This window comes from Cryptomeria japonica, chromosome 2 (assembly GCF_030272615.1).
Source record: "Cryptomeria japonica chromosome 2, Sugi_1.0, whole genome shotgun sequence".
Taxonomy (NCBI): domain Eukaryota; kingdom Viridiplantae; phylum Streptophyta; class Pinopsida; order Cupressales; family Cupressaceae; genus Cryptomeria; species Cryptomeria japonica.
The window spans coordinates 657,150,049-657,164,501 of NC_081406.1; the positions used below are offsets into that span (position 1 = coordinate 657,150,049).

The window sequence follows — 14,453 nt, forward strand, 5'->3', positions numbered from 1 at the left end:
AGAACTCTCCAGACTCCTGAGTCCTATCTCTAGCCGAGTCCACTTGCCATTGACTCTCGAGGCAAGTCCAAAAGAGTGACTTTTGGACTTTTTGTCATCACTTTTCCTTCACTTTTGCTAGGGAGGTAAAAAAAACATAAAAAGGTGACTTTTCCTTCACTTTTTTTTTGTCCAATCTTGACCAAAACAGGGCTGAACACCAAAATAGGAAAGGAGAGGAGAAAAGGAGCATTTGAGATCCAAAAAGACAATGTTGAAGAAAGGATTCATCATCATTTTTATACTGTGGCACTTTTTAGTTTGACGCCTGACAAATTGAGTTACATTAGAAAGGGAAAGAGGAAGATGTCGATTGTATTTGGTTGTTTTTCTCATTTTGACATATCATTATATGCAGACATTTATAAATTTATGATGCTGTTATACCTTTGAAAGTTTGAATCCATGAGTATGAATTATGAAATTTCAAATATTGAGTGTTTGAAGATCATATGACGTGTAATGTTTGAATTATGACAAATTGATAGTCAAATTAGGCTTTCGTATTCTCTAAATGAATTAATTTTTTTTTTAAAGGTAAAACTACTGTTTTCTTTTTTGCCGAGTCCTAGCCTAGTTTTTTGCCGAGTCCCAAATCTAAGTCCTATTTTGGACTGCCAAGTCCGCGCCGAGTCCGAGTTTTCAAATTTTGCCATGAATAATGCACTAAAGGACATGGGAAAGATTGAATGGATCAAAACAGAAAGATTAAAGCACCATTTTGAGATTAGTAGTTCAAAACTCCAGAAAAGAACTATTCTATAAGATTAGATTTTGAAAGCTCACAAAGATGGTTCCTGCCCTCTCCCATATAGCCATTTCCCTTCAAAGTTCAAACACTAACCTGCAAAAGGTGACTGCCGCTGGTTCACAGATTTCAGCTAGTGAGGTGTTTTCAGGCAGCACGGGGGGCATTGGCAGTGAACCGTACCCTCTCTTACCTATGGTGGTACAAGCTGAAAAGGCCAACAATATGAACTCCTTGTTGAGTGCATGCAATGAATAATGCACTCAAGGACATGGGAAAGATTGAATGAATCAAAGCACTCTTCAAAAGCTTCTCCAAGGAGTTCTTGAATCTTGATGAGACTAGATATGCATCCTTTTTCATTCTCTTAGAGAGAATGATTGAGTTGCAAGAGTCATTGCAACTAATGGTTATGACAGCAGAATGGAATCAATGGGCTGAGTCCAAGACAGGGAAGGGGAGGATAATGAACGAGATAGATATGGGGATGTGAATGCACCTACCCTTGGGGAGGTGTATGAGTGCATTGATTCTATGATTGACCAAAGGATGGTTGTCGTGCAAGAGGACACCACATTAGCATTTTACAATGAGCACATTTAGCCAATCATTCATCGAAGATGGCATAAGCTCAACACTCACTTGCACATGGCTGCCTATGCATTGAACCCCGAGTTGTACAAGCATAGGCTTGGTAGAGTGTTACACCAGTATAGAATGTTGAGGTGAAGGCAAGGTTCTTTAGGGCCATTGAGAAGATGTATGATCCTGTAGAGGCCAGCATCATTCATACTAAGTGGACCAAATTTGCCAATCTTAGGGGTTATTATGAACCGGCCAAGATGGATATGACAACTATAGCACAGAAGAACCCAATTTTGTGGTGGAACTACCATGAACCAATTTCTTTGACTATCACTCTAGCCATTTGATTGCTATTTGTAATGTCCCCTTTTGTAATGCACTAATTTTTGCCCTAAAAGCACACTCCCAAGTGAAGTAAGGAAGGAGATAGAGATATCATTTACCAATTAGATCCTGGTTGAGACCCCTCAATCATGTTAGATCTAAAATCAATCATTCCTACTAGGGTTAGGGACATTATCTTAATCATCATTGTAGTTTGCATAATGTGCATGTGGATTCCCTTCAAGCTTTTCCCAATACCTCCTCCACAAAATGAAGCACTATAGGAGATAATACAAGGCGCCTTTAGCCTATCCATCAAGCCCAAGGGCACGGAATGACACCCACCATTCAGCCTCCCAGCCCCACCCGAGGTTATCCAACTCGAATGGACCATTATGCTACTTGCATTCCTTATATGCACATATCTCCCCTCCATAATGGGACGGCAGATTGGCTGAAGCTTTAAAGGAATCTTTATCATCAGTGATTATGCATTCATTCCTGCATATTATTAATTGGAAGACATGATAACAATTCAGCAAGTCAAGTGATCTATGCATTATGCATCATTCCAAACACCTATCAAGTCTGCTGACTATCCTTCGAATAATTCTGAAATGAGATATCCAGTTATGGTTGATTGCCTTTGCTTGATCTCTTAGATGGTTCGATGCCTTTCAAATGATGTCTCCTTCACTTTATACCCTTCATGGAGAAAAAGGATCACACCCTTTGGTTATGAAGAGATACGTCTGTTTGGAAACAACTGCTGCCCCTTTCATTTCTTATTTAATCTTCACCTCTCTCTCACTTCTCAAATCTGACTTTACTGCTTTTCAAACCTGCATATATACCATTTAAGATCTGCATATCTTCTTCTAGATCTGCATATCTTATTTTCTTCTTTCCTTCTCAAATCTTGTTTCAGATCCCTCCATATACTTCTGATCTGAATCTGCTCTAAATCTCCTCCAATTCCACTTCCTTCCCCCCATTCCATTTGATCCTTATATGGGGGAAAGGTCACACCTCTTCATCATGTCTGCCTTTTGGCAAGAGTCACAACCTTTCACAATTAGCACCCTTTCAAAGAGTACAACCCTTCATAACTTCTGCCCTTTTGAAAGAGACACTTCCTTATTTACTTCAGATTCTTTTCTTCTTCCCTTAATCCTTCCTTGATTCACATGCTCCATCTTTCTTCCCTTCTCCATATCCCACATTCAAATGAAGTTCTCTTCTCCCTTTTATTTCTCGTGTTTGAGGGAGTCAAAACTTTTCATTTCATGCTTTTTGACCCATTCATTAAACTTAACCAAATTTTAACTATTTTAATTTTATTCTTTTATATTTTAATTTTTATTTTATTTTTATTACTAGCATTTATTATTAAATCCTATTTCAAAATGGGGACTTTACACTATCTCACTTTTCTAATTCTTCGACTACTGAGAGGAACTCATCTATGTATAGCTTCATCCACTCTCTTAAGAGGAATAGACTTACCTCTAGAAGAGCAGAAAGCTTGTGGTTATACACAGTGCTTTGTGTCTCATTGCCCACAACACACTTGTGTGAGTCCAGTAACATGATGGGAAGTAGAGCCAAAGAAGCCAGCACAGATTGATGAGAATACTACAGTTACAGAGGCAAGGCTGGTTGGTAGTAGTTTGGAGTCCAATAGTTCTAGTGATGAGAAATTTGGGGATGATTAGAGGCATTCATTCACTACCTTTTGTTATTTTGACATCATTCTACTCATTGTAATGATCTTTATGAAATCTTGAATATAATATAAATCTCAAATTTGACATTTTCATTGTTCGAACTTCAATGTTAAATTGTTAAATATTGAATGTTCCCTTCAAATTTTAGTAGTATTCAAGTATTTTAGCATTTCGTATTTTCTATTTTACTAATTTGCCGAAGTTTCATTTGAAAATTCAAAATTGTAATTCTTCGGCATGTTTTTATAACTATCTTTTCAAGTACTATATGTATATCAGTGCCACCCCACCCACGCTGCCGCTATCCGCCGCCCCCAAAACCCACCCCCTTGTTAGGAAACACCGTGGAACATTACTTTTCATAATATAGTATCAAAGCTTAGGTAAACTTTCTTGAGGTTTTGACTTTTTTTTATAAATTCACGGGCAGTTTTTTGATGGTTTTATTCTATTAAAAATTCACAGGCTTCTTCAAGACCAAGAATTTGAAGGTTTTTGACTGGAAACTTCAAAGGTTGGTGGTCTTTATCACGCAAGGATTTTTGACAAAATTGTGGGCTTTGTTTCAATCAAAATCACATCACTTTTTAATCTGAAAATTGTGCATATTTTTACAAGTGCAAAATCATGATTTTATTTCTGCAAATTGCAGCACAATTTTGGTCAGCATTGCATCGTTTCTCTGTCCACGATGGTTTGCTGAAGATTTTGATGGCTTATTTTGTTCTTTTTAGACACGCAACTAGGTATTTGCATGTCACAACGGAATTCTAGTGACTGAAAATACAATTCACACAACTAGGACTAAATTTTTTTGCACGTTTTTTAGCAGAACAGCAGGATCTTATACAACATAACAGTGATTTTTTTGGAATGACTTCCTGTTTTATGGAAATGCCTAGCTTTTTTGGTACATTTCCAGACCCGGGCGTCAAATTTTCTGCTGTATTTTGACTATTTTCTGTAACTTCTGGGCGTTTAGACAGTTTCTAAATTGCTGTGAAGATTTTTTGTGATTTTTGGATAAAATCATGGTTTATCATTCCCAACTAGGTTTTGAAAATGTTTTCCCAAAAATTTTGGCCCCTTTCATAGTCTCTCTTTGTTTCCGTGCTTTTTGGAAATGCTTAGCGTTTTTGGTACATTTCCAGACCAGGGTGTCAAATTTCTGCTGTATTTTGACTAAATTCTGCAACTTCTGAGGTTTTAGACAAAGTTTCTAAACTGTTGTGAAGACTTTTTGCGACATTTAGATAAAATCATGGTTTATTATTCCCACCTAGGTTTTGAAATTGTTTTCCTAAAATCCTGTTTTTGGTACATTTCCAGACCCAGGCATCGAATTCTCTGCTGTATTTTGACTATTTTCTGTAACTTCTGGGGGTTTAGACAAAGTTTCTAAATTGTTGTGAAGAGTTTTTGTGATTTTTAGATAAAATCATGGTTTATTATTCCCAACTAGGCTTTGAAATTGTTTTCCCAAAAAATTTGGCCCCTTTCATAGAGTGTCTTGTTTTCCATGTTTTTTTGAAAATGCCTAGCGTTTTTGGAACATTTCCAGACCGGGCCATTGAATTTCTGCTGTATTTTGACTAAATTCTGCAACTTCTGGCGTTTTAGACAAAGTTTCTAAATTGTTGTGAAGATTTTTTGCGATTTTTAGATAAAATCATGGTTTATTATTCCCAACTAGGTTTTGAAATTGTTTTCCTGAAAGTTTTGGCCCCTTTCACAGAGTGTCTTTTGCATGATGTAATGATTCAGAAGCATCTCATCATTTTACACATAGAAAGGATTGGTTCATTCATCATTTTAGATAAAATCATGGTTTATTATTCCCGACTAGGTTTTGAAATTGTTTTCCTAAAAGTTTTGGCCCCTTTCACAGAGTGTCTCGTTTTCTGTGTTTTTTGGATAGAAAGAATGCCAAACAATTAGTAGATCACTCCAAGTCTTTTGCATGATACAATGATTCAGAAGCATCTCATCATTTTACACATAGAAAGGCCTGGTTCATTCATTATACAACTTCCTCAAATTCACTAACCTTTGGTGGTAGTAAAGAGTGTACAATTGTTGATAAAGGCAATGTTCAAATTTCATCTTGAGGGAAATCTCAAATTTTCCACAATGTATACTATCTTCTGAGAATGGAGCTAAATCTATCGTCTGTGAAACAAATTGTGTGTGTCATTGTCTCGAACAAGACATCCTCTTCAGTGCACACAAGTGCCATATTGTTGACAAAGAGTCCAAGAAAACCATTGAATTGGACATAGAAGATCATGGTTTGTATTGACCGGCTGATACTAGAGTAGTTTAAGAGCAAGCATTGCCTACAAAGAGTTCATCTTCAATCGGTACTCTTTGGCATCAACATTATGGGCATCTCAACCTATCCTATTTCTCTCAATTGGCTTGAAAGAATATGGCTGAAGGTTTACCTGAGATCCAACAACAGATACAAGGTGTTAAGGGAACTTGCCAACCAGGGAAGCAACACAGAAACCCATTTTCAAAAGGACAATCTTGGAGAGCTAAGGTCCTTCAACTAATTCATGCAGATCTATTACCACATCGATCAATGGTACCAAGCATTTTCTTTTTATTGTCGATGATTACAATAGGAAAATGTGGGTATTTTTCCTAATATCAAAATCAGAAGTGTTTAAAGAATTTCAAAGTTCAAGTCCTTGCAAAAAAAGAGTCAGGTTGTTCAATAATCACTATTCGGGCTGATAATGGGGCTGAACTTTGTTCCAATGAATTAACAAACTTCTATGCTAAACACGATACAAAACACCATTTCACCGCACCCCTATAACCCTCAACAAAATGTAGTTGAGAGGAGGAACCATACCATATCATTGGGGAACCGTACCAAAATGTTTAGGGTAGAGGCAGTTTTTACTGTGGTATACCTTCTCAACATATCTCCAACACAGGGAGTGAAGGAAAAGACCCCAGAGGAAGCAAGGTCTGGGAGGAAACCAAGGGTTACCCACCTTAAAGTTTTCGGTTCTGTTGTGTACATTTGGATTCCAGATGCCAAGAAAAACTCCAAGAGTCAGAACTTGATGATCACAGGGTACAGTGACAATCGTAAAGCCTACAGGCTGATTGATGTGCACACTGATCATTTGACATTCAGAATGGATGTGATGATTGATGAAGACGTTGGGCCTATTCAACATCTTCTAACACCAAGTGTTATGTAGATCACCATTCAAAGGCTAAAGACTTAGGCGTCCAAATTTCTTTACCTACATATGAATGGGGGTACTAATGATTCTGAACATGTGGAATCTCCAAGACATGTACCAATACTTGTTACTTGTGCCAGAAGTCTTTCTTCCCAAGAACCTGGAACAATATCCAGATGATATAATAACAAGCAGCCTAAGCCATGATGACCACACTGATGGTGAGGTTCGGGATACTGAAATGCTAACATTCCATTCCAAGAGGAAATCTAAGCCTACCATCAATTCCTAGATGTCTTCCAGGATAAATGCTATCATGAAGATATCCAGGATAAATAATCTATTTGGCTCAATCACTCATGACATGAAATGAAATTGCTCTCACTCAAGCTGACTGAATTTGACATGGAGAAGGATGTCAGAGTAGCTACAGATTTGTGGGTACAAAGGCTATTTCTATGTCATAAGAAGCTGGATTCGGGCATACCTAGAACTCAGCATTTATATATTATGAATTAAATGTTAGTATAACTTAAGGCTATTTCTATGTGCATAAGAAGCTGGATTCAGGGATACCTGGCACTCAGCATTTATATATTTTGAATTAAATGTTAGTATTACTTTGTTCCTTTCTCAATATTTTTCATCCAGAGTCTTTTCCTCTTTACCCCAATGCCAAAGGAAATAAAAATAGTAAGATAATGAGCACAAAAAATCCTGAAAAAGCTAGAAGATAAAACAATTGCTGATATCTCTATTAGGGGTAAACAGGGCCTAATTTAATGATATGGTAAACCTAAGTCAGTGGTTCTGAAGGCGAGCCTCCAAAGATTACTTCAATCTAATAAGTCAAGAACGCAGACCTTACTTTTAAGTTCATTTCAAGTGTGTCCAGAGCTTACTCGATCCAGTCAGATACAAATTTTTTGAACGGCTAGATTTATCTGAATCAGTCTGTATTTCTCAATTCCTACAGAAATTGACCTCCAGGAATTAGCAATTTTTTTGGGGAGTGAGGAACCCTGCCAGATTTGACTCTTTTAATCTGTCTTTTAAAATTCCTATAGAAATTGACTAACCTTTTTTAGAATTCCTTGATTTTGAAATTCTTCAGAATTACTTTTTAATTCCAGACTAAAGAAATATTTTGAAATTTCCGATTTTTGAAATTTTTCTTGTAACAAGTTAAATTCTATGAATCAGGTCATGAGGATAATACAATGTCTGTACATACTTAACTTAATCTGCATTAAGAAGTAAAGGAGGAGACATCAGCAAATTATTGCATGCAAGATATCAAATTTGAAGCAGCAAATGACAAAAAGCCAAAAGACAACCAAAAGATCATGTAAATGAAAGAGATGCTGTAAATTTTTGCGCAGTAAATTTTAGCTGTAAAGACTTGCTTTGATGAAATAAAAGCTACAGAGAGTTGGAAAACATTTAAAACTATTTCAAAATTTTGAAAATCAAAACTAGTTTTTAAAATAGTTTATAAACTTGTAAAATAGTTTTTAAAATAGTTTAAAATAGTTTATAAACTTGTAAAGATATTAAGCTCCTGAATTATCCTTAGCTCACTTAACTCAGATGAAAAAGAGGGACAGTTGCAACACTCACAAGATTTTTAGCTCTGAAAGCTTTCCAAACTCGGGAGGAATTAATCCACTCAGAAAGTTATCCTGAAGGTATCTGTCAAAATCTCCTTGTTTAGAGATACAGTAGAAAATTATTGCATTTGAAAAATCACATTCAAAATTCCCCTTTGTTTTCTTCTCATATTTGATACTAATATGTAAATTAATGCATGCAAGCAAAAAGATCTAAAGAAGCCCAAACTCCCAATCCATGTTCACAAACATTCCTTTATATACAGACAGTTTAATGAAGATTTACAACAATAAGGTGTAATAAAAAAGCGTAAATGCTATTTGACGTTAACTGTTACAACAACAAATGGTACAAGACATACTTTAATAATAACAGCATTGTAATTAGTCAAAACATAATGGAGAACAAGCGCATTCAAACAATTGATCAATACCAACTTGAAAGGAGATGTCATTAGAAGGAAATTCTATTAACTGTGCTGCAATATGGTATTATATGTGATGGCTGTTAGGTCCTAAACCAGCAGTTCCTAAATTCTAGAGCTTTTCTCCACCTTCAAGCCCAAGGTTTTGTATTCAAGAAGGTAAAGAGATGGCTCATCTACAGACTTAAGACAGTTAAAGACTAACTATGAGAGTGGGTAAACTCTCCTGCTCTTTGGGCTCAGTTTATACCCAAGAAAGTATTCCTACAGGTCACCTAAACAGATCAATATATCAGTTTCGAATGACCGATCAATGCATAAACACAACAACTATACCCATAGTGTTCTTGCCCCTAAAATTTGTCAGCAAGTCAAGACAGCACTTGGTGCAAGAGACCTTTTATAGCTGATGCTATACCCTGCAAAATGTTTTACGGTCCTTAACATTTGGCTTCTTTCAATACATTTTTCATACAGCAAGGTATACATCAATCCCCGGTTATACTGCTGAATCACAGACAGCATGCACAATTCCTACTTCTATTTTTATAAAAACTAGTGGAAAGGTTTTATGTTTTGATGAATGTGGAAGGTCAATGTCTTCATTAATGAGTGATTTATTGGGTAACAAAGTTGTGTCCAACCATTACAAGCAAGAATCAACAAGGAACAGCAAACATATTGCACAAAATAAGCAACAAGAATCAATAAACCCTGGTTATACTGCTGAATCACAGACAGCATACACAATTCCTACTTCTATTTTTATAATAACTAGTGGAACGGTTTTATGTTTTGATGAATGTGGAAGGTCAATGTCTTCATTAATGAGTGATTTATTGGGTAACAAAGTTGTGTCCAACCATTAGAAGCAAGAATCAATAAGGAACAGTAAAAATATTGCACAAAATAAGCAACAAGAATCAATTATCCCTCTCTAATTCATTAATATTCACCAATAAAAGGTAAAAGATTCTCAAATATTACCAAATACAATAGATTAATATATTGGAACATTTTTTCAAATACACATTACAGCTGCACCAGCCAATGTGGTGGAAGAAATTTTATGAGAGGACTTGTTGCACCTCAAAACCCTAAAAACCCTCTAAAATATTGAAAACCAAGGAAACAACTGTTTACAAGCACATGCTACAGTAGCTACCTCTCTATAACTTAGTGAGAAGCTTTCATGGTGGACATGCTATTAAAAATTGAAACCCTCAACTATTCTACTCTAGATACCAGAGAAACAAAAAAATCACCCAAAATCGCCTGGACTCGGTGAGTCCCGAGCCGAGTGAGCCTCAGCGAGTCCAAGGGGCTCGGACTCGGACTCGGACTCGGACTCAGCCAAGTCTGGGGTCCAAACTCGCCCAGACTCGGACTCGCCCAGACTCGCCAAGTCTGGCAAGTCCCGACTCCCAAACTTGGCTGGCGGCAATCACATTTTAAGTTTTAAAAAAAAAATATATATATATATATATATATGTTTTCAATTGATTTTGTTTATTTATGTTATGCTTTTAGCCTAAAAGTGCTCAAGATTTCGTCAATAAATCACATTTTGAGCCAACCATGCAGCGCATATGGTTGTGAGCGCAATTGGAGTATGTTTGAGCACATACACTCCACGAGGCACAATAGATTATTTGTGGAGAAGTTGAACGATCTTGTCTTTGTTCACTACAACCTCCGCCTCAAACAAAAACAGAGTGCACAGAATGACATCTCCACTATCATTCTAGAGGAGGTTGATCCTAAAGCCGAGTGGATCACTCAGGCTACAGAACCTGTCTTTAGTGACGACGACATTGATTGGGTCAACCAAGTAGATAGAGGTTGAGGCTGTAGCCATGGCAAAGGAGCAGAGAGCATGAGCAGAGACAACAGAGCCAGAGGCAAACACGGATATTCATATACCTAATGTTGGTGAGGGTGGCATTATATCACAGGCAGAGGCTATGGCTGTCGAATCATCCAAGACCTACCTTAGACGCCTTCGTAGGAGGGATGCAGGCTCCTCTGAGCCATAGGCTTGTAGTTGTTTTCACTTTTGATATTTGTATGCAACATTTGATCATATGATGACATGGATTTTGTATTCCATGAGTTTTGTAATATTGTATACATTTGACAATATTTATATATCTATGTTTGTTATTTCCTTAAGCTACAATTTGTGTTTATGCTTATTTGATTGATGTATACTTGTGTATGTAATCAAATTAGCTTCTATTTGATAATGTTATCGTGTCTTCAAGGTGTATTTAATAAAGAGTGCATGAAACAAGTTTTAAATCTTTAAAAATCTCTAAATTTCTTAAGTTTTTCACTTTGCCGAGTCGAACCGAGTTTTTTTTGCCGAGTCTGAGTCCCAAGTTGAGTAGACCTCGCTGAGTGTGAGCCGAGTCTGAGTTCTGTTTCTAAGCTAGATACAATGAATACCCAAATCAACCAGAATTTACAGAGGAGGCATGGTGACATCATTCTGTAGGGGTCACACAAAGCATTGTTGTGGAGCATTTTTTCAAATACCCATTATAGCTGCACCAGCAAATGTGGTGGAAGAGAGTTTACGAGAGGGCTTGTTGCACATAAAACCCTCTAAAATATTGAAAACCAAGGAAACAACTATTTACAAGCATATGCTACAGTAGCTACCTCTCTCCAACTTAGTGAGAAGCTTTCATGGTGGACATGCTATTAAATATTGAAACGCCGGACTGTTCTACACTAGATACAATGAATACCCAAATTAACCAGCATTTACAAAGGAGGCCATGATGACATCATGTTGTAGGGGTCGCTCAAAGCATTGGTGTTGTCATATTTAATGCCCCCACTCAAGAACAACACCATCAAGATCCACAATGCAACTCAACAGTAAGAAAATCTTCAACCTTTCGATCACCATGACTCAGAGCAATAATGGAAAAATGTGAGTGTGCAAAGCTAAAATGGACCTACAAAAATCCACTATCAATCATCTTCAATAGCATAGTGACATCACGTTGTAGGGGTCGCACAAAGCATTGTCGTTGTCATCTTTAATGCCCCCACTCAAGAACAACACCATCAAGATCCACAATGCAACTCAACAGTAAGAAAATTTTCAACCTTTCGATTACCATCACTCATAGCAATAATAACGAGGAGCTTTGAGTGTGCAACACTGAAATGGACCTACAAAAATCCACTATGAATCATTTTGGGCACGACATGAAGGTGTCAGCTCTAAAAACTCTAACAATTGCATTAACTTGACACATCACTTTTGCTTTTCTTTGAATCCATACCTACAATAAAAGAACTCATCATGGTACTTGATCCAATCATGTAAATTGGTTGCAAAGGTCGCCACTGAACATTAATAGCAAATCCAAGCCATTTTCATCATTACCACTTGAAACACCACAAGCATTTGATCCCTACAATGATGGCACAAAAACCAACTTTGAATGTCCACAGGTAGGTACACAGCCAAATTAGCCAATAGACAAAACCCTAACCACTTTCTAGTTTCCACCATTGAAAATAGGTCAAAGTGGCAAAGCCATGGAGAATAGTTTTAGTAGTGACAAGACAATTAGATAATTGTCAACAGTTTTTTAATGTACCCAAACCTTTTTCTAGCACACATGTGACTCTTCTGGGCTGTTCCATCAAGGAGATTGAAAGACGATGAAAAACAAGCAGAAGTTTTGAATCATCAAGGTTCACAAAAAATGCCTTTCGTTAGGGTGTTCGAAGTCAAAGGTGAACTCATACTGCTAAGGTTTATGGGATGGGGGAAGTCTAACTAAGCAATCAAGAAAAGAAATAATTTTTGAAATGTCGAGAATCAAGGGTCAGAGGTACCTCATGATAGGTATCAAGGTGAAGGGTATGGATGGGACTTTGTCTCTAGAGGGAATTGCAGCTACATCAATATAGTTTTGAGGGATTGAGTTAGGTATGAACGGAGTACACGAGAGAAGAGAACCCCACAATATCAACTTTGACAAAAATAGTCAAGACTCAAGACCTATGGAGGAACTATCTAGATATGTCTATTCGGGATGGTACAACTTCCTAGTGTAAAATACAAGCAAATATTTGATAGCAATGACCTTGGGAAGGGGAAACCCTACAACACAATGGAAATCAAAGAACTTAACAAATGCATTTCATTGGTGGTTGGGATCAAGGATTCCAAAGGAATTGCATCGACGAAGACACAAATCCAATACCCCGACAATAAAATGTTTCGGAGGCATTTTAGTAGGATATCAAGGATCAAATGAATGGCATGACATCAAGGAAAACTCTAGAAGTCTGCATCTCCAACAAAATAAAAAACCAATGTTCCATGGTCGTTGGAACGGGGAGACGCAAGGATGTGGGGACGGGTTCCGAGGACGCAGGACAAATGGCCTAAGTTTGGGTACGGTGGAGGGAAAGCAGCGAGGTCGCAGCGAGGTGGTGGCGCTGATATAGTTATACATTTAGTACTTAAAAAACTACTTGTGAAAAGATGTATAACAGTATAAGAATTACATTTCAAATGAAACTATAAGAAATTAGTAAAATTATAAAATACCAAATACCAAAACTTGAAACACTAAATCTAAAGACGAAGATTTCTTGAATTCTAATTGCTAAATAAAATTTGACAAATGATATTGTCAAATTGGAGTTTTTTATTCGAAAATATGAATATCTAATATCACAAAGTCTATAAAGATGACTACATGATACATCATTACAATGAGTAGCAAATAGCAATAGCATTACAAAAGACAAAATGCCAAAATGTCAAAACTCAAAATGTAGTGAAGGGAGGCCTCTAATCATCTGCAAACTCCTCATCATTGGAACTGTTGAACTCCCCATGGTCAAGATCCCTCAAGATCACACCAACCAGCCCTACATTTGAAGTGGTAGGATCGTCCTCATCAATCTATGATGGTTCCTCTAGCTCTACATCCCATCGTGTTGTTGGACTCTCCTTGTAGACAAGTGTCTTGCAGTCAATGAGACGCAGAGCACTATGTATAGCCACAAGCTTCTCTGCTCTCTTAGAGGTAAGTTTGTTCCTCTTAAGAGAGTGGATGAAGCTATATGTAGACCAATTCCTCTTAGCAGCTAAAGAACTGGAAACTTGGGATAGCATACGGATAGCTAGAGTGGTGGTCAAAGATTTATGACCATGACAATTCCAACACCAAAGTGGGTCCTCCTATAGTTTCTATATCCATCTTTGTCACATCCAAATAACCCCTAAGAGTGGCAAATTTTGTCCACTCAGTGCAAATTATGTTAGCATCTCTAGAATCATACATCTTCTCTATGCACGTAAAGAACCCTGCCTTCATCTCATCATCCTAAATCGATGTCACTCTACCCGGTCTAGCCTTGTACCACATAGGATTCAAGGCATAGGCAGCCATATGCAAAGGAGTGTTCAGCTTGTCCCATCTGCGCTAAATGATTGACTGAATGTGCTTATTGTAGAATGCTAGAGTGGGGTCCTTCACTCGCATAGCAGCCCTCATGTGGTCAATCATAGAGTTGATGTACTCATACACCTCTCCAAGATTAGGTGCATCCCCATCCCCATATTTGATGACCTGGAATACTGGAGAAATGATGGAGACAATGTTTTTCGCATCAGTCCAAAACACATCACTCTTCACTATCTCCTTCATCGTTCTCCCTTGCTCTGTCTTGGCCTCTTGCAACTCAATCATTCTCTCCAAGAGAATGAAATAGGATGCATATCTGGTCTCAACTAGTTTCAAGAACTCCTC

General features: G+C 37.3%; 1 protein-coding gene across 2 annotated transcripts in view; it reads right to left on the minus strand.

The window, feature by feature from the left end:
- Window positions 1-14,453, minus strand: part of LOC131034068 (LRR receptor-like serine/threonine-protein kinase FEI 1) — a 99,795-nt gene that overhangs the window by 51,364 nt on the left and 33,978 nt on the right. For both annotated transcript variants that reach the window (XM_057965419.2, XM_057965420.2), the window contains exon 6: window positions 8,247-8,318. In XM_057965419.2, coding sequence (XP_057821402.1) covers window positions 8,247-8,318 — 72 coding nt within the window. The remainder of the gene's footprint in view (window positions 1-8,246; window positions 8,319-14,453) is intronic.